Here is a 22,145-nt window from a genome sequence, read left to right on the forward strand (position 1 = left end):
TATTGCAGGTTTAATGGCAGGGAAGTTTCATAATGAAAGAGTATTTTAGGAAAAGTAATCTGGGGGCATTGTTTAGGGTGGACTAGAAGAAAAGACTACAGATGCAGAAAGCAGTCAGGAGATTCTGACAATAGTCTAGGTATAATGCACTAAGGGAAGAGAAATAGGAAAAGGAGGACAGGATTGCCAAAGGATGGGCAAGGAAAGGAAGCAAAGAAGATAAAGCTTCCAAACCTGAGTAACAGGACACTAAGAACTCAAAAAGGTGAGAGGGGAGACAGATTTTAGGCATGGAATTCTATGAGAGGTAACAGATATTATTGGGTCATTAAAAAACACAGAAAACTAATACTAGATAAGAATAACATACATCACCATAGCATCTTAAAGTTTAAAAGCTAATTTCATATAAAAATAAATAATACATGAAGACAATGACAAAACATTTTTTATTACTGAACTTTCTAATGTTAAAGTTAAAGGATATAGACTTAGTAGAATATTTAAGAAGTTTTGTTTTTCATTTGCTTAATAAAACTGAGTTAAGACTAAACTAACAAAATAAGACTTCAGGGTGCTTCATTTCCAATATTAGCATTCATTTTTTCACTTAATTATCTTTATAAAATATAATTACTGTATTTTATTTTTTTGAGATGGTGTCTCGCTCTGTCACCCAGGCTATAGTACAGTGGCGCAATGACAGCTTACTGCAACCTCCGCCTCCCAGATTCAAGCAATTCTCCTGCCTCAGCCTCCTGAGTAGCTGGGATTAGAGCCATCCGCTACCATGTCCAACTAATTTTTTTGTATTTTTAGTACAGACTGGGTTTCACCATGTTGGCCAGGCTGGTCTCGAACTCCTGACCTCTAGTAATCCACCCACCTCTGCCTCCCAAAGGGCTGGGATTATAGGTGTGAGCCACCACACCCAGCCAAATATAATTACTGTGTTTTATACAGTATAAAATACAAATATTGTTTATCTGATGAAAAACTAAAAAGCAAAAATATACCTTTAGGACATATATAAGGAAGGTAATAGCTACATAGAGAAAAGAGAAGGAATTTAAAGAGCATTGTCTTAGGCTGCCATAAGCAAATGTCATTTTAATAAATTCTTAGATAATGCTTCTCAGGAAAAAAAAAAGCTTCTGAACTACTAGTATCCTAAGGGTTGCCAATATGTTTGAAATGCCACTTTATCACTTTAATAGAGCTTAATAATTTGTACATACCACCTATATTTAATATTTAGATGTACCTTATGACTTGCACAATGCATTTCTTTAGAGATGATATTGGCGGAATAGTGGCTGTGTTTCTCAATGCCAACAAAACAGGATGTTGTCCAAGATCTGAAACATATGGTGAAGCTGGAAGAAATCGCCCAATATACTGCTCAATAACATTCCCTAGCAATTGATTCAAATAGGCATTCGGATTTTGAGATTGACAACACACGATACACATGCCCTACAAGGAAAAAAAGTAAGAAATACTAAGAGGTAAAGTTTCAAAGAACAAACAATATTTAGAAACTCACTAATGAAGTCCCCAGCATTAATAATCATGTGAGAATATAAAAATCAAAAAGGATACCTCACGTAATCCACAGATAATGTACATACGAATTACAAGGAGTTAAGCCTGGGCAATACATATGATATGGTATCTAACTAAGCATGTGTGTCTTTGAGGCGTGGACAAAGGAAGCAGGGGAGAACAGTAGGAAGACAAAGGCAGATTCTTTTCCTCTAATCATCAGAACACTTGAACATCTTGCTCATCAACTACATTTATGTGTACTTACAAAGTTATAAAACACCTTTAGGTCATTTTTTTCTAGGTACTGGTTATTTTGTCTAAGACTATACAATTTTTGCTAAAAGTCTTCCATGCTAAAAATCTGATAATTTTTTTTAAAGTAATAACAAAGGGCGAGGAATATGGAAATTAAGACTCGGAATAACAATTTACTTAGTTTTCCTATAACAGGCACTGTGCTGTGTGCTTTATATTCACTATTTCATTTAAATTTCTCAAAGAACCACTGAGTAATATTGTATCTCCATTTTACAGCTAGGATAACTAAGGTTTAGAAAAGTGAAGAGTTTAATACAGTCACACAGAACTCTTGATATCTGGTTGCATGTCTGTTTATTTAATCTCTTACATTTGATAGCAGTTAACAAAATACTTTCATATATATTACAGTATTTAATACTTAAACCAATACTCTGAGAGAAAATAATGTTTTCTGCTAGTATTAGTAAATATTAAATGCTACTAAATATAGATAATCACCAACACAGCAATACATTATATTATAAAAGTTAACTCTTAATTTGGTACTTGGTGACTCACAATGTATTTTCCAAGAGAAATAATTTAAAATGTTTGAAGTCTCCATTTTAGTTGTAAACGGGTACTTACCCAATAAGAAATTCTGAAAGTTTATTTGTAATGAAAGATGGCATACAGCTGTTAAAACTGTACCAAATAAACAACTGAAAAAAATCAAACAATGAACCCCTCCCCCAACCCACCCGCCACCACCAACTCTGTTTCTTGAGTGGTTTAAGGAAAAGCACATTAAATCAGAAGAAGATGAAGTAATAAATGAATATTTTCTGAAAATTCCGAAGAGGAGAGCTGGGTACCATGAAGAAATTAAAGACATAGCTCCAGTTCTGCCAAACAGATAATACACCAAACTTTTAAATTTACCACTTACGAAGCTTAAGAGAATTCTTATTAAATGGACTGTTTGGGTTTAAGAGGACCACATGGAAGAAATATTCCAGACTCTCCTGCTGCTCACCACTCCCCTCTATTCATCTTTCCCTCTGTGGGACTGGCGGTTCAGGCTGTAGTGTGGCTGCCTCCCCTTTTTGTCATTCTGCTAGATTAATACACTAAACTTCATTTTAAATGCTATTATGAATAAAAATTAGTGGGAAAATTTAAAACTTCTCAGGAATCTTAAAACTCTGTTAAGAAATACATCTTTGAAAAGAGATTGTTACATAATCAAAATCCATTTTCCCTTTCCTCCTCAGCTTCCCTTGTTGGACCTCAAATTAAGAAGCACTTATCTTTAACATCAGACACTAATGAATAATAAAGTACACCTCCAGTCTCATCCCTTCCTGAATGGCAGATCAATATTTCCAACTGCCTACCTCAAACTAAAGCTGCTCAGAAACCAATCCTTACCTTCATCCCGACATCTCCAGGATTTCCCACGTTAGTAAGTAGAACTACTATCTACGCAGATAGCCACTCTGGAATCTAGGAAGCATTTCACTTCTTTGAGTTCCTCCACAACACTCAATTAGCAAGTACTCTTAATCACAGTTCCCAAATGTTTTTGAAATCTGCTGTTATGGGTTTTATTCCCACTGCCTTAGGTCAAAACCTTCTGACAATATGTGGATTATTACAAGGAACTAGTTACCACTGCTTTCCAAAACCTCCACACCAATTATCTTACATATGGCCATCAGAATCATCTTTCTAAAATGTAAATATCATTATGTCATTTCTACTTCTCTGCTCCAAATTCATCAGGTCCTCATGTAAAAGATTAAGTCCAAACTTCTTAGGATGGAATATAAAGCCCTCCATTACATGGCTCCTCCCATATGACTCTCCAGCCACAACAGAACCATTCCATATTTTCTTAAAGCTCATGCCCTTGTACATGTTGCTCCCTCTGAAATGAAAAGCCCTCCAACTCCTACCCATTTTGCAGTTTTACCTCTGATGTCCTCTATAGTGTATTCTCTTATATCTCCTCACCCATAGTCTAATAGATGAGGTCTGAAAAAAAAATACTGAGCACACTACCATAAGTGTCTGTGCTCATCTACCTCCTCTCTCAACTTTAAGCTCCTCTGCTTTTTCATTTTTGTTTCCAAAGCCAAACATAAAAGCAATTTAAAATATGTTCAATAAATGTGCCACACAAGCATTTGAGATTATAATGTACAGTTTTTAAATCTGCATTTAGTAAACTATGTTTTTAAGGCAAAGTTTCAATTTTTTTTTTAAACTTTTAAGCAACCACACATACTATACCTGGAGATACAAAGGAAGACTTTTCTGAATTGCTGACAACATAGGTGCAGGCAGTTCCTTCTCTTGCTGTAATACTGCATGTGGCAGCAGTAAACAATCTATGATCCGGAATAGTAATTTTTGGGCTTTAGAAGTGGCAAAGATTTGTGCCCATGATTTCACAAGAATTCCTAACAAAGAAGAGAAGTAACAGCATGTTGTTGTTATCCTCTGACCAGAACGTTTTGTCACTTAATTTAAAAATTTGTATTGAAAGCACATGGGACCAAATTAAAGTAGGGAATAGGAAGAGACATATAGTAGAAGTAACAAATATTTATGTCAATTCATATATTTCACTAAAGAGACAAATTTTTCATAGAGTTCTGGGCCAAGGAAAACATACATTTTCCGAGCAACTGGCATTTAATATATACACTGGTTAAGTATCCCTAATCTGAAAATATAAAATCTGAAACGCTCCAAAATCCAAAAGTTTGTGAGTGCCAACATGATGATCAAAAGAAATGCTCATTAGACCATTTCAAATTTCACACTGTTGGATTAGGGGTGCTCAACTGGTTAAGTATACTGCAAGTATTCCAAAATCCAAAAAAATCTGAACTCCAAAATACTTCTAGTCCCAAGAATTTTAGACAAGGGCTAGTCAACCTGTTTACACTCACACATACAGTGGAATATATTTATACATTATGTGACTACATTGGCTGAATGTTGAAATTATTCAGATTTCCCTTTTTGCTTTCCTTCTGAGTTGCTAGGATGCCCAGATGCAAATTAACAATCCACCTTTTAAAGAATACTGTAGGATTATACATTATGGTTTTATATGCATACTAATTTTCCCTGGGCCTCATCATGAAACTCTATATTTATTTGTTGGTACCCCTATTTCTTCATATTTTAAACTTACATGTAAGTGGCCTCAATCCAGTTTGCAACAGAAGTATAATTAAATTTAATTGTTAATACATGGAAAGCAGGATTAGCTATAAGCTAATCACTTAACCTCCACCAACTTCAGTTAACCTCCATGAACTTCAGTTTTTACGCCTTTCCATTATTTAATATAAACACACAAAATATTAATTCTGAATGAAGAGAAACAGATTTCTTTGCTACTTGAAATATATTATGGCTTCCTTGGTGCTAGAAGTCTGTTAATTGCCACATCTGATGATAATAAAGCTTAACAAATGAGCACCGTTTGTTTAATAAAGTAATTAAGAGCAGATACATAATTCCCGTTAGGATATATTATTACTATTGAGGTCTCCTTACTGAAAAATGAATTTAAAAACAGATTAAGTGCTTATCCAAAAAGCACAGTGGTACATCTACTGCATAAACTTTTATATTTTATTTCATCCTAGAAAGCAAAAATGATAAAATTCAAAGTCATTTCCATCAAATAAAGAGTTTAAAATTTAAGCTCTGAAGGAAAACCAAAATATGCTTATGGAAAAGTATACTGATATTAAAGAAAAAAACTCAACAAATTATCACTTCTAAGAACAAACAGCAACATTCATCTTTTGTTATAAAAGGAAGTACAATAATCAATCATAAAGAAACATAATGTTCACTTAGCAAAGTTTTAAATAATGCTGGCTTGCTCCTCATTTCTTCAGTTGGTGGAGAATTTCAGTATGACAGCAATATTAGAAGAACTTATATTCTAATAACATTAATATACCTGTAAGGGGAACTGCTATCATCACTGGCATATGAAATGATTCTTATTACTCTCAGGTGTCATACAGGTATGTTTCACTTTCTACAGTTTTAGTTACCCGTGCTATAGGGTACCACATGGTATAGTTTAGTTACTGGTGATATAGGGTACCACGTGGTATAGTTTAGTTGCCCGTGGTATAGGATACCAATAAGATATTTTGACGAGGGGGTGGGGAAGGCAGTCAGAGAGAGACACAAAGTTCACATAACTTTTATTACAGTCTATTGTCACAACTGTTCTATTAATACTATTATTAGTTATTATGTTAAACTCTTATGTGCCTTATTTATGAATTAAACCTTATCATAAGTATGTATGTATAGGCAAAAACACAGCATACATAGGATTGGTACCATCTGCGGTTTCAGGCATCCACTAGTGGTATTGAAACATATCCCCCATGAATAAGGGGAAACTACTGTATTTCATTTTCTGCAACGGTTAAAACACTTTGCTGAAGACTGTAAGCTTTAGGAGTTCATATAAGGTGGAGATATTTGTTTTACTGCTTGCTATCAGACACCTACTTTTTAGGTTTCAGCAATGAATATTTGTGTGTGTGTTATTAAAAATGCAAAATGGAAATATAAAAAGATTTTTAAAGTAAAAAACTGGGAAAGGTTTAAATACATACAGTACCTTTGTAAAAACCTAAGTTTTTTTTTTCTTTTCCTGGCTATAAATATATTATTTATTAACAAATAAAACTGAAAATACAAAAAAATTTAATAATCTCTCCATTCAATGATAACCACTATACAAGCTCTTGAGTATTTACTCATTTTCTATCCTCTGTATTTTCTATCCTATGTATTTTGCCTACTTCTACCCTACGTAAAAATTGGGATCACTACAATATACATTTTTAAATCTTTATAGTTAGAAAGTAATTTTGTTCATTTAAGAACATTAAAGGCTGCGTACAGCGGCTCACACCTGTAATCCCAGCACTTTGGGAGGCTGAGGCAGGCAGGCTGCTTGAGCCCAGGAGTTCAAGACCAGCTTCGGTAACATAGTGAGACCCTGTCTGTAGAAAAATACAAAAATTAACCAGGCATGGTGGTGCACATCTGCAGTCCCAGCTACTCAGGAGACTGAGGCACGAGAATTGTTTAAACCCAGAGGCAGAGGTTGCGGTGAGCTGAGATCACGCCACTGCACTTCAGCATAGGTGACAGAGGGAGACTCTGTCTCAAAAACAACAACAACAAAGAAAAACAAAAAGAACATTAAAAAATATATTATATACTATTGCTAGATTAATAAAGTTATTAAATTCCAGAAATATTTATATAGTATACAGTATCTCCTACTTTGGAGCTCTTTAACTAATGTATCCCTAACTCTCAATCCAGCATCTGATACATAATAATTGTTCTTTTTTGTTTAAAATACATGACAATGGGAATAAAAAATTCAAGAGATGGCTACTACAAGTTTGAAATTTGGTGGGGGCATGTCAAGTACACAAGTAATTGTAACAAATGGCAAACTATAAATAATATCATATCACAAGAAAAGGACAGATGAAGTGTAATGAGAGAGATGATCAAGTCTACTTGGCAATGTGGGAAAAGTGGGGAAATTTGCGCTTGGCACCAAAGGGTCATGACTTGAATTTCAATTACAAAGCAAAATGGGGAAGAATGGCCAAAGAGACAGGGATGATTGAAAGCTTTATACATGGAAACAGAAAACTATCAGATATGAAGAATGAGAAAAACAAAACAAAACAAAATCTACAGAGGAGAGAAGTTGATGGATCCACCATGCCTTTTCAGAAATAACTGAGCTACAATTAAGATCACAGATGCCTTCTCCTTAATATGAAAGGTGATTTCATCAACAGTTCTGTGCCTTTCACTAGCAGTCTTGCAACCTTGTAAGTGAACAGCAGAGGTGTCCCCAGTTAGGAACTGTCAAGGTAAATAAAGTACAGTGTTTCAGTGGTTAACTCCTTCCCTCAAATGGTTATGCTATCCCAACCCCAACACATTTTAAAACACCTTGGAGCTCTCCAAAGTTTATACTTTGCTCTTTCTCTGTTTTATTCTAAACCTTTAACATGAAGAAATCATTAAGTTACCTATCCTAATTCCTAACAAATAAATGGGCAACACTGTAGCAATATACTCTTCCTAGTCTTTGAAACCTAGACAAAAGGAAAGAATACAGATCTGCGCATGGAGACAAAAATCAACAAGGCAGCAAAGCAAAGAAAGTCTTCAATTTTTCCTAAGTAGAATTTTGTCCCATGTCTATATCAGACATTTATCTTGGCAAAAATCTAAATCTGGAAACAGAAAACTTTTGTAGACACTAATAAATTATAAGCATGAATGCCAATATACTTATTAATGTGTATTTTACTATTAAACTTATAAATTCTCACTTACATTTTTCTCTAAAATTAAGATGCCTGAATTGCTATAGCTTTTCCTATAATTTACATCTTCTATATTTACACATTTTCACATTCGCCTTTATCTTTTACAACAAAGATAAAAGGTTTCAGACAGCCTGAATCAGGCTTATTCATACATTCATAAGATTAAAGGGAACAGATAAAAGGTTTTGACCACAGAGAAATAAAGGAAAAAAAACAAAAAACTTAAATTCTATATAAAAACTTCTAAGGAAATCTTTCTCATTTACCTTTATCCAATTCCTAGTTTTGGTTAGCACCATGGTTTTAGTAAAAAAAAGATATGTTAATCACTGACTTCCTAAAGAAAGATAAACTCCATTGTTATAGAACAGGTATAGAAAATGATTTCTTTTTGAAAAGGGAAGAGTATTGTGAGAAACAAGATTTGAAGCATAAATATTTTTAGTGCTGTATTAAATCCTATCTCCTTCATACAGAGCAGAGCATAGAAATAGATGTAAGCGATAGTTTTCTGATGTTTTTAATTCTAACAATAGATAAGCGTTTTTTTAAAAAAGGTCCATTCTAGTTATTCAGGTATTGAAATGCGACTCATGACAGACTACTGAAAGCAATTGGTGCCAGCATATTTTCTGTATTGATCATAATTTTAATATTAAAACAATCAAAAGTATTGAAAAGAGACAGAGCAAGACAGAGATAGATTTGAAGGCCAACATGAATTATTTTAAGCTAAATCACTGTATTTCAGATTACTCTTATGATTGTATGGAGGGCAGTGATTTAGCCAATATATACCTATCCATCATGATAGTATAGGCTCAACCTAAGGAAATGTTACTAGCAAAATAATGCCAGGAATACATACCCATCATTCCATAAGTCAGCTGCAGCCCTGCACTGAAAACTTTTTTTCCCAAATAAGGCTTAATATATTTTAATACTTCACCAAGGTATTCCAAGGACTTTGTGACCATGGCAGATTTATCAGAAAGTGTCTGGAGATTCCCGTAAGTTATACCAACAGCCTATAAATAAAGAAAAACATTATTTAACTTTCCAAGTTTTATACCGTAAAGATTTGGAACATAAAGATAATTTTTCTCTCTTTTTCTACACACGCACCCATACCCTTTACATTTAAGCCTTCATTTGTAACCTTCCAATAAAGATACATAGGAATTAAAATACAAGTAAAAAGAATTAAGTCTTGTCTTTTATTATTAAAATAAAGGTTAAAGGAAGAATTTTTAAAAACTCACCAATAACTACTTATAGAAGGGCCGACTTAGCAAAATATCAGTGAAAAAAAAAAAGTGAAACTTATGTACACATACCTTGTAACTAAATCACATCATGACTTCCAGACAGGTTGGCTCACCATATTTCCCAGTAGATTACTAGGAATTCAAAATCCCCAAATTCCCCTACAAGGAAAACCTACAAGTAATGCCAAATTTTTACAAGCAAAACCTCTAAAAAGTTCAGCTTTATGATATGAATTCACTTTTCTTCCTAGAATTTTATGAGCCATCTGATGCCAGCTTAACTTCTCGGAAAAAAAAAGGATGGGCAGAGAAGGTAGAGATGGCAAAATGGAGAGTGGTAGAGAGAAATGTGAGGTGAATCAGTAAGAGAAGAACAGAGACATGAGAAGAGGAAAGGAAATAAATGAGAGAATAAATTGAGGAAAGGTTAGAATAAGCAAGGGGTGAAAGGTCACAAAAGAATCAAGAGAAGACTGGCTAAGAGATGGATTAGAAAGTTTAAGGAAAGTGGCCGGTGCGGTGGCTCACGCCTGTAATCCCAGCAGTTTGGGAGGCCAAGGTGGGCAGATCACGAGGTCAAGAGATCGAGACCATCCTGGCCAACATGGTGAAACCCCATCTCTACTAAAAATACAAAAATTAGCTGGGCGTGGTGGCGTGTGCCTGTAGTCATAGTTACTTGGGAGGCTGAGGCAGGAGAATGGCTTGAACCCAGGAGGTGGAGGTTGCAGTGAGCCAAGATTGCGCCACTGTACTCCAGCCTGGTGACAGAGCAAGACTGTCTCAAAAAAAAAAAAAAAAAAGTTTAAGTAAACTAATAAAATTTTCAAACCATTTTTGAGAACTTATAATGAATTCCAATGACCCAAATTGGACCATGAATTGCACCAATACAAACAGTTCTGTGATTTTTCTTCTGCAGCACTCAGCATGTAAGACAAAGGAAAGAGAAGAGGTGGTTGCACTGAGCCAAGGTTGAGGGTTTGTAGATGTGGCCAAAAGAAAAAAGATTCAAGATTGTGAGAATGTTGGTAAGAGTAGCTGAAGTAAGGCCCCAAGGGGTCTAATTACGGTGAATAGGGAAGGAAGTGAGGACTTGGGAGAACGTTGTCCTAGGATAACAGAGAGGGGAAGATTACAATGTGGTCACTCATGAGCTGGAAGGACAGATGATGGTAGTCAATGAGCTTTCAGATGCTCCAAGAGATTCCACTGTTCCGGGTTTAGTCACGGAAGTGGGTGGATGAAGTAGGGCAGAAGTGAAAGACTACTTCTTTCACTGAAAGACTGAAAGAGTACTACAGAAGCTTTGAAATGAAAGCTTAATAGAAGTCATCCATGGTGACATTAAAGTTGGACATGCTGACAATAAAATGTGAAATGAAAAAGATAAGAAAGTCAGTGAACCTAAATGAGTGACTGTGAGATTAGCAGATAAGAACAAGAGATATACTTGACTAATCCCATTCCTCTCTATTTAGCTCTCTTCCCTTTGTTTTCTACACTTCTTTCCCTTGACTAGACGTTCTCAAACTCTTTGGTCTCTGTTCCCTTTTGCACACTTAAAAATGGAGGATCTTGAAGAGCTTTTAATTATTTGGGTTATATCTATTGATATTTATGATATTAGAAATTTTTATTTATTAATTCATTGAAAAGTGATAATGAACATTACATGTAAGTAACATATTTTAGTGAAAGACTATTTCCCAAACAAAAAACAAATTTAGTGAGAAAAGTAGTATTTTTTAACATTTTTACAAATCTCTTTTATGCCTGACTTAATAAAAGACAGCTTGATTCTTATATCTGCTCCTGTATGATTTATTGTGGTATGCTGCAGATGAAGAAAATACAGCTTCAAAAATATATGTGGCTGGAAGAATAAGAAATATTTTGAAAGATTTTTCACATAACCATGAGAATTCCTCTTTGCTATTATACCAAAACTTGACAAGTGGTATTTCCTACAGATTAGTTGTAACTAAACCATGGTGTCTGAAACCATGTCAATAAACATTTTATATTCTGTTAAATTAAAAGCCATTGGTCTATCCTGTATTTTGAGTGAATCTTTTACATCCATGAATGCTTTTTAAAAAGCCTGTATTCGTCATTTGGAAAATTGTGGTTCACTGAGTTACACAGCTTCCCAATGTTGACACACTTCATTATTTATATCAGGAAAAAAAAATCACACCTGCTAATACCACCACCATTCTCATCAGAAAATAAGTATCGGGAAGCTCTCAAGATCACGATGACAAATACAAGTTTCTCAAAATTCTAATTTTCATGAAAGCTTGAATTATATTATTAGCAACAAATACTGTCAGTTGTTTGCTTTGAAGTGACAGGCTCACTTCATTCATTTTTTGAGAAAATGTCTGCCAAATAGCCAAGTCTGAATAACCATACTTTGTCAGTTGTTCTTTTAAGATAAAAGCAGTCAGTTCAGCTTGCAACTCAAATAATCACACAAGTGCTTTTCATTTAGACAACCACATTGCTTTGGTATGCAGCAAAAGTGCCTTAAGTGCACTTTGCATTGTCGTTCACGGAATACTGAAAGTACATGTACTCAAGAGTCAAAACGTAATAAAATAAATAATTTTACTGCTTCATTGAAGATATTCTTAAGTGAAACTGGCTTTTTCTTCTGTAAATGCATGGCAGTATCAATTATAATGAATACTAGTATAATCTTGGGCCACAGTGTTGATTCATGTAAAAGATTTTACACTATTTGTGCAAATATTAATACTGTTTTGAGCAGGTGGTATCAGTAATTCCCAGGGGTCTATGGACTACACTTTTGAACACCAGTGCCTTAGACTTCTCAATATTGCTCTATGCTTAGGCTTAACTTCCCTAGCCTAAAAAACATGCATTTCTCGGTACCTTGATAATAATAACTTAGATGTCATACTATCATTTCTGTGCAGAAAAGAGTTAATACAGCAGACCCAAGACTGCTACTCTTAAAATGTCCTGCTTGCAAGGCTGGCTCTTGGCTGGTATTTGGGGTCTTAGATTTTGAAAAGCTTCCTACAATTCCTTAATCCTAAACTGGATCTATGCAAATAATATGGTTTATGCTGAATACCTGCTTTCCTTCTGGAACTGGAATTCTCTAAGTATGAGGCAAAGAGGGCATACGTGACCAGTCCCCAATAATAACCATGGGCACTGAGTCACTAAGGAACTTCCCTGGCAGGTAGTGTTTCACATGTCTTGTCACAATTCCTTGCTGAAAGAATTAAGCATATCCTGTGTAATTTCACTGGGAAAAGAATCTTGGAAGCTGTGCCTGGTTTCTTCAGACTTTTCCTCATGCATCTTTTCCTTTTGCTGATTATGCTTCGTATCCCTCTGTTAATAAGTCATAGCTGTGAATACAACTATATGCTAAGTCCTATGAATCACAGAACCGAGGGATAATCTTGGGGAGACCTGACACAACTTAAAAATGAATAAATTTAAAACTGAATTCCTCACCTACTTCTCTGTCACCCTAAATCATGATGTTCCTATTTCTCCTTAAGGTATCATCACTCTTTTAGTCAAACACAGCATTTATTTCATATCCATTCAGAAATCCCACAACCATTCAATCTTTGATTCCTTCTAAACCTCACTAGCTTTTGGCCAACAGTTCTCTGCACCTTTAAGTTACACTATTGCTACTTATTTTCATTAAAAAAATTATTTAACCAAATCATATCTACTTAAAAACTTACAAAGCCTTCACAATCTTCACAGGATAAAATCCAAACTTCTTATACCAAAATGCTTTAAATTCTTTACCTACTGATTGATCTGTCAACCAACTGGCACTTAGCATATAATGCCTTGTGTTACTATTTTAGTCTTTGTGTATGTCTTATATCCATAGAGAAGTAAAGGCTACCTGAGATAAAGAACTACTTCTTTTGGTTTTTCAAATCCCTACGAAGTTCTAGCATAATATTATCTAGCATTCAGCAAAAAACTCATTTTCTTAGTGGTGAAAGAATAATTAATTTGGGCTAGATGAAAACTATCAATGAAGAACTTGATTTCTAGCTCCATTTCTGATCCATTATAGCTCCTAGCACACCACAGGCATTTAATTGCAGGTTCAGATCCAATCAACAACTAAATAAGGGTCCAAATGGAATGTGTATTTTACATCTGCATTTACTATTATCAAATATTTTTAGAGATTGCATGACATCTCTAATTGTCATACAATTGTACTTTAACTTAATAGAAACCAATGGAAGAATTAACATTTATGGAAAGAGCTTATTGATTTTAATTATTTTCACTGCAGCTAATACCAACCACTCTGTGGGAAAATAAACCAACTTTTACAATTAATAGCTTACAAAAGACACTAATCCAAACACATTAACAACTAGGTTTGTAAAACAAACACTCTCACATAGACAAATTTCTGTACAATTAATAATTAAAAATAAAATTTTGAATGGTACTGTTTATTATGGAAACAAAACAAAACAAATGGATTGGATTTTAATGCTCCAACTATACTATCATATGAAGTAGATGGTGCTTATGCCTACACTGTTTGCTACAGGGTGATAAACACTAAGGTGGGAGTGTTATGGAATGTTTACAAGGATATTCAGTTCCCAAGCATCTGAACAATGCGGTTGTCCAGCAACTGTGTCAATATTCCTACAATTTAGATTAGCCTTAGAATAAAGCTTTTTTGTGGTATTCTTTAGTTTTATTATTCTTCATTAATGTAATTTTTCTGCTGTCCTTAAGTGTGAATTGTACTATACCTTAGATTCACATTTTTCTTCCTCCAGAACTTTATAATAGCAGGCAATCAATAATATGATTCAATTTATAAGAATTCATTTTATAGAAGAACTTTAAGAATACTTCAGGTTTTTCTGAAAATTAATTGTAATTAATCTGGACAATTATACTAATAAATGACAAATACCTCAAAGAATCGAACAAGTGCTTTTTTAGGGTCTTCTGAGATGGATAAATATTCAACTTGGGCCTTTGAGAAAATACTCTTTACTTCTGAGAGATTAAATAGTAATCTTGTCAGTTCGACCAACTGTTTCATGTACTCTTTTTCTGTTAAAATAAAATAGTAATTGTTATATCAACTTATATAACATACTATATACATAACCACACGTACAACATATATATAATGTATATATGAGAAGTAATACAGCATTCTTCACTTATGACATGCTTTCTTTTAAAATTCAAATTTCCACACAAGGACTTCAAATTAAATTTCTCTCACTTATGAACATCCTTGCCCCAAAAGTTATTCATGTAACACCAACTAATATAATAAAATATTAAAATAAATTTGGAGGATTTTTTTCAGGCCAACCTTCATGAAAATAACAAGTGGCCACAAACAATAGCTTTGGGAAAAGACATGTCCTACAGACAACAGAACTGCATGGGACATTTTTAAAAAAGTACAGATATCACTCAATGACTACTTGTAAAGCAGAAGAAAGGCAAAATATCTAATATAAAATGGGAGAGAATTATTCATAATTGGGTATTTTTCTTTTTAGGGTGTTCACAGTGTGATATCTGGTTACTCGCTTCAGAGTTCTACTTTTCTCGTGATCAGTTTCTTTAAAAAATAGCTTGTCACCTGAGAAGCAAATTTCTGTTCTTGGCTTCCAAGGAAACAAGTTCTTTTATCTTTTATAGCAGAGAAGTTTGTCATATATAGTAACAGGAAAATAAAAAAAAAAAACAAAAAAACGGAAACAGGCTACAAAAGGAAATTAAGTTCTGCTTGTATTCATACCCAATTACGAATATTTTGTATATTTTCTATTAATTACATAACAAATGATCTAGACAGCAAATAGCTTTCCATAGATACCCCCATCCTCCCCAAAAAACGTACACTTACTTACCAACTGCCTGTTCCAGATTTTTATCTATGAGCAAATCATCAGGCCCAGAGAGGTTTTTAATATACATTTGCAAAACACAACGAATCCATGATCTTATGGTTAAGGCTTGAAAAGATACATAGCCTGAATGAGAAAGTGCTTCACATAATGTGCTGTAAAAACAAATTGACAAATATTTTTAAAACAAAAACGTTTCCTGAGTATAGATTAAGAAGTAAAGAAAAACATTCTAACATCCCTGCAACTCCTTGGCCTCACTGATTTTTCAGACAAACGCACTAACGTAGGCATGCATTGTTGAAAATGAATACTACAGATAAACCCAAAAAGATGTTAAACAAATATCCTTCTTTTCATTTTTAATGTTGTAATTTTCAATTTTCCTTTTTCCACTGATGGCATATGTGTAGGTTTATGTTAAGGAAGAAGACAAGAAAGAATGTGGCTACCAAGGAAAAAGCAAGGGCTTATTATAACTAGCTAGGTGAGATAATAATGAAGGAAGTGGCAAGTAGAATAAATATCAGTGGCCGTTAGAATAAGTAAACAGAGAAGTAGTCATGAACGTATGCTCTCTCACTATACGGAGAGTTGTTACTAAAAATTACCTCACAAAGAATTCCAAAACCATTTGCCAGATTTAAAAAATAATTATTTATATGACGACAATGGGCTGGCTAAACTTGGTTTTTTTTTTGTTTTTTTTTTGTTTTTTTGAGACAGAGTCTCGCTCTGTTGCCCAGGCTGGAGTGCAGTGGTGCAATCTTGGCTCACTGCAAGCTCTGCCTCCCGGGTTCACGCCATTCTCCTGCCTCAGCCTCCCAAGTGGCTGGGACTACAGGCACCCGCCACCATGCCTGGCTAATTTTTTGTATTTTTAGTAGAGACAGGGTTTCACCGTGTTAGCCAGGATGGTCTCGATCTCCTGACCTTATGATCCGCCTGCCTCGTCCTTCCAAGGTGCTGGGATTACAGGCATGAGCCACCGTGCTTGGCCACTAAACCTGATTTCTAACCCATTCATTAGTCAGGGTAGAGAGGATGGGGATGGTCTTAACCTAAATATAAAATGTTATGTAATGTCCAAAATTTTTAAAATTCATACAAACCACAAATCTAAAAATGTTTTGAAATACCTCAAATATAAGTTGTCATAAAAAAGTACACAATGAAGAAGAACACAGACTGGTTATTTATTACCTTATAACTTTCCCAAAGCTATATAGCACCTTTGCATTTCAGTTTCTTCAAATGTTACTAATACACTAACAATATCATTTTTTAAGTAGAAATTATTTCAAATTATTTCAGCAGAAGTCTTTAATGCATAATATAAATGTTCATTACTATTAAAGAATTCCCAAACTGGAAGGGATTGTAAAAGTAATCCAACTGAATTTGAACTCTCTTACCTTACAACTGAAAGCCCAATGATAAAATGTATACTTAATGATACTGCTTATTGAAGCTTCCTTAGGAAAAGACTTAGCTCACCAACTACATCTCTCTTCATTTCCACTGATGGGCAGCTTGGACAAAAACTACGTTAAGATGAGGGAAAATAAAATAAATACACAGGCCTAAGAGGACTAAGATCTCACAAACCTACACATATGCCATGTGTACATAAAACGTATGTGTAGGTTTATGCTAAGGACGAAGACAGGAAAGACTATGGCTACCAAGAGAAAAGCAAGGGCTTATTATAACTAGCTATGTGAGATAGTAATGAAGAAAGTGGCAAGTAGAATAAAAATAAAAACCCTAGAAAAAGTAAACAGAGAAGTGGTCATGAACATATGCTCTCTCACTTTACAAGCAGTTGTTACTAAAAAGAGGACTAAGACCTCTTAGGCTTGTATATTTATTTTATTTTCCCTCATCTTGATGTTCTTATTCAAGTCTTCCTGACCACTCTATACTATTTCTATTGTAACTTTATTCATTCTATTTTTTTTTCCAATGAGGTTCCTCAGATCTCTTGTGTAATGTGGCAGGAAATACTTATAGATAAGGAAGACATTGTTCAGGTGAAGTATCTTGTTCATGATCTCATGAGTTAAGAGTGAAAACTCATGATCTCATGAGTTAAGAGTGAGTTAAGAGTTAAAAATCTAGCAGTAAAAAGGAAAGCTATCATTAAAACGAAAACTGTAATAAATACCAGTATCTTACAGATTCAATAATAATAAATGTGTAATTTCTTTCACAGTGGGATGTGTAGAAAGGTCACTTCAGTATGATGATAAGACAGTCTTACAAAAACAGTTTTGAAAGGGCTTAACAAACAACTTTTTTTTTTAAAGCAGGCCACAAAATATAAGTTAGTGTTCTTACTATTACTACTGTCGAAAGGCTGATATATCTGAAAGCAAAAACCTGACAAAGTGAGAGTATATGTAGTAGAGATCAGTCCTCATTTGTGAAAATTCTTAGCTTCCTAGGATACTGATCTGTCACAGGTTTGCATTAATGTGTATGCCTGAAATAAAAGCACGTACCTATTTTGTAGGACATGACTTAAATATCTTGCTACAACTTGAGGGCAGATGATATCATCCCAACCAAAAAGTTGAATAATTGATATAACTGGCTGAGGCTGAAAATCTGATGGAGCTGTGCTTGGCATGTCCATTGCTAGCAAAGTAAAGTCTAGATTCAAAATGAGAGAAACTTAAGGTCAGGAATCCTTAAAAACCATTTCTGACCCACACACCCCTGGCCAATTATAACAAGTGTTTTTTTTTTTTTTTAAGTAACAAATAATAAAGTGTTCTACTTAGAAATGTAGAGCAAACAAAAAGCTAAAGCTGAACAAATTCATGTTGTCATAGAAATTTCTGTAGCATCTAGATCTCCAAGAAAGGCCTAGAAGAATTTATCTCTGCATTATCATTACAGATCTATAATGGCTCCCTCTAATTACAAATTCTATGCCTGAGGTTTTGGCTAATGTGCCTCCACCATTCAAAAGACCTATTTATAAAATATGTCCAGCATCTAGTCTTCTAAGGAAGCAAATTTGCCTGTCATCTGCCACAGGTGAACAGTTCCTTCTCACCTTAGACACTGGACATTCTCTTCTATTAAACAGAGATCTCCTACAATCAATGACACTCCACTTCCTTTAGAACCCACAAAGGCTAGGAACTAGAATTCCTTAGTTAACCATGCTAAACAAATATGTTTTATTTTGTGATTTTTCTTGGGAACCCATAAACTCATTTTGTATGATATTAATTTGTTTGCCAATACATTATTTATTAAGAACTCCTATGCAGCTTTCTGAAACGGGGTGGCTGTCTATTCTCCCACTCCCCGTATACCACTTGATCTACCAATAGGGTGAGATTACTCCTTGGTCCACATTGCTGCTTCTAGACTATTCTCCCCTCTTCCTCCCTAAAATTGCTAGCTTTGAATTTCATATCATCAGGTTATATTAGTCACTATCTTTGTTGCATTTACCTACTACTTCCTAGTTCACCTCCTCCTCTCATTCTTTGTAGACTGTAGCTCACTATCATACTCTCCAACAGCACTCCTGCCATAATCTTTTGTGATTATTTTTCTCCAGTGTCATGGACTCTTGATTTCTTGAACTCCTCTGATTCAATGAATCTATCTTCCATTCTACGTCAGCCATTCACTCCCATGCTGATACCCAGAGACCTTGGCATTACCAGTAACTACAATCTCAGTAATTTCAATTGTAAAGTACCCCAATTTTTGACTCCAAACTAGCTTTCCAACTTTCCTCTTCTCCCCCAACTCCAACAATTCTTTGATTCCATCAGGACCTAAAATCCACTGATCCTACAACCATTTCCTCATCCCTCCTTGTCTCCATGCCTTCCCTGTCTCTCTTTAGGACACTTGATTGCATGGTCCATTATTATACTCATTCATTTATACTACCAACTCTTGCTCCTTTCTTGATTTGTGTACTTGCCTGGAAAAATCATCACCTGTTTAATTCAAACTCTTGGCCTTTTCCCCACGTGTACCAGTATTAAATGGCTGAAGAAGAACCATGCTGACTGATACCACTTTACATTTATGACTACAGCCTTCAAGTAGGCTCTTAGAATTGGCCAGCATTCCTATGACATTTCCCTAGTCCATTCAGTCTTTCATTCTCTTAGGGTACAATTGCATATCTTCTCTTCACTCTTCATCAACAGTCAGCACCTTCTGCCCCTTCCTCATTTTCAGCTGATGGACTGACTTAATACTTCACAGAGAAACAAGAAACATCAGAAGAGAACTATCACAAGCTGCTACCACATTTACGCAGTTGCCTTCATCTGGGCTCACTTATTCTGCCTTCTCTTCTGCTACTAGAGATGAACTGAGGCCAAGTTCTCTATAAGATCCCATTTTCTCTGGGCACTAAAACCAAAGTGACTTTGTTTGTACCATGCAATTTTCCTTCACTTTGGAGCATTCCTGTCAGCATTTTAAATATACTGAAATGTCTCCCATGTTATTTAAAAACCAAACAAAAACAAACCTTTCTCTTTGACCCCTCTAGCTACTATCCCCATTTTTCTACTTCTCTTAAACAGTGATATTCAAAAAGATTAATCTAAATTTGCAGTCTGCAATTGCTCTTTTCACATTTTCTCTGGAATCATCTTCTATCAGGCCTTTGCCTCTCCACTACATACAAACTGCTCTTTCAGGTCACCAGTGACTTCCCTCTTATTAAATCCAATGACTAATTCTCAGACCTTATCTCACTTGATCCATCTGTAGAAACTGAGCTGTTGATCACTTTCCTCTCTTTGGGCTCCACGGCACCACACTTCCCTGCTTTTTCTTAACTTACCTTCATTCCTCTCCAGTCTCCTTTCTTGTTTCTCCCGACCCTACAAATCTGAACAAAGGAATACCCTAAGGTCCAGTCCTCAAACTTTTCTTTTCATCCATACTTGCTCTATGGGTGATCTCATCCAGTTTCATGGTTTTAAAGAATTATTTATATATGGATGCTTTCCAACTTCAAATCTCTAGCTTGGACCTCTTCCTGAACTCTAGGATCATTATCTAAGTGCCTACTTAACATGTCTACTTGGATTTAATGAACATCTTTAAAAAAATTACCAAAAATGTTAATCTTCCCTCATAAAATCTGTTCTAGCCTCAATCTTCCTCATCTCGGCAAATGGCTATAGTTACCCTTAATTCCTCTCTTTATCTATTTGGTTACCGTATCTTACCCACTTAGCAAATTCTGTCAGCTCTACCTTGAAAATACTTTCTTCAGATGGGAAACCTGACCACTTCTCACCACCTCTACTGCCACCACTCTAGCCACAGCTGCTCATTTTTGGGTTATTACAATAGTTCCCTAACTGCCTTCCTGCTTTTCCCCTTGCCTAGTCTTCCTATAAGTCTAGCCTCAACCTAGCAGCCAGAGGACTCTTATCACTCCTCTGCTCAAAACTTTTCAACAGCTTCCAATCTCAGAGTAAAACCAAAAGTCTTTATAACCACTTACAAGGCAGAACACAAACTAGCTCTCCATTACCTCTTGATCCATCTCTTAGTTCTCTTTCCCTTTCTCATTCCACATGAGCCTTTGCTGCTTCCCTATAGTTTCTCAAACACACCAGACATGTTCTTGCCTTCAGACTTCTGCAAAGCATGGTCTCTCATCTCCTTCAGTTCTTTGCACAAATATTACTTACTTGGGCATTCCTGACCACTCTATTTAAAATCACAACTGCCTCTGGCCTTCTGTATTCCTATCCTATATTCCACTCTTTCCCACAGCATTTATCACCACACATTACACTATTTATTCATTTAGTGGTCTTCCTATGCCCCAACACTAGATTATGAGCTCCATGAGAACAAGTATTTTTGTCCTTCTTCTCCATTAGTATCTCTCCAATGCCTATTAAACTAGGTATTCAGTAACTTTTTTTAAATGAAGAAAATCATTTTCTCCTAAACTATCAAGTCTTTATTTCAAATCAAAGCCAAAGTACACATATTTTGCTTTCTATTTATATACCATTTATCTTCAGCATCTAAGACAGCACTGACTGAACTGATGCATTATTATTTTTGTTGACTGGCAGTTGGGATGATGCATGTACACAAGTTATATCATCTATTAATGACTGCTTAAACTGGTTGAATATCAATATTTATTTTCATAGACATTACAGTAGTTGGAAAATTGTTGTCCTGTCACAATTCTTTAATCTATCATCGCAAAGTCCTAATTATAGAAGTGTTATCAGAATTCAAAATCTTTTCAAATTTAAATCATTAGTCTTTTACACAGCACTTTAAGCTCAGTTTTCCTCGTACACACTAGGATAAATATTGGTTTAAATCTTAGGTTTTTAAAACTATTATTTAAAAATAAATTAAATACCTTTAAATGGACTTCATTCAAGTACATGGAGTTACCATACTAATCACTGTCTATTCCAATACTTCTTAACATATTTTGAGCAAAATACCCCCTTGAGAAGACAATGGCCTCTTCTTAGAAATAATATATATGCACATATATTCAAATTCTTGCCTATAATTTCATGAGATCCAGAGTCCCTTAAAGCCTAAGGACATGTCTTTAGGTTAATAATCAAATTAAGTAAAAATTACAACTTAAAGTAGAATCTAGTAGAAGTCAGAACAATAACATCCTATATATTCAGTGTCATTCTGATCTCATCTTCTTGGGGTTGAAGTGGTATTTATTTTATATTCTTTTGCTCTTTACACAA

General features: G+C 34.8%; 1 protein-coding gene across 4 annotated transcripts in view; it reads right to left on the reverse strand.

Moving 5' to 3' along the window:
* The window catches only part of MMS22L (MMS22 like, DNA repair protein), a 151,252-nt gene that overhangs the window by 31,329 nt on the left and 97,778 nt on the right, over positions 1 to 22,145 (reverse strand). For all 4 annotated transcript variants that reach the window (XM_055113967.2, XM_008978091.5, XM_055113966.2 and 1 more), the window contains exons 16-21: positions 17,901 to 18,051; positions 15,400 to 15,551; positions 14,439 to 14,581; positions 9,079 to 9,238; positions 4,084 to 4,253; positions 1,265 to 1,476 (exon numbers count right to left, since the gene is read on the reverse strand). In XM_055113967.2, the coding sequence (XP_054969942.2) occupies positions 1,265 to 1,476; positions 4,084 to 4,253; positions 9,079 to 9,238; positions 14,439 to 14,581; positions 15,400 to 15,551; positions 17,901 to 18,051 (988 nt within the window). The remainder of the gene's footprint in view (positions 1 to 1,264; positions 1,477 to 4,083; positions 4,254 to 9,078; positions 9,239 to 14,438; positions 14,582 to 15,399; positions 15,552 to 17,900; positions 18,052 to 22,145) is intronic.

The sequence above is a fragment of the Pan paniscus genome, chromosome 5 (genome assembly GCF_029289425.2).
Source record: "Pan paniscus chromosome 5, NHGRI_mPanPan1-v2.0_pri, whole genome shotgun sequence".
NCBI lineage: Eukaryota > Metazoa > Chordata > Mammalia > Primates > Hominidae > Pan > Pan paniscus.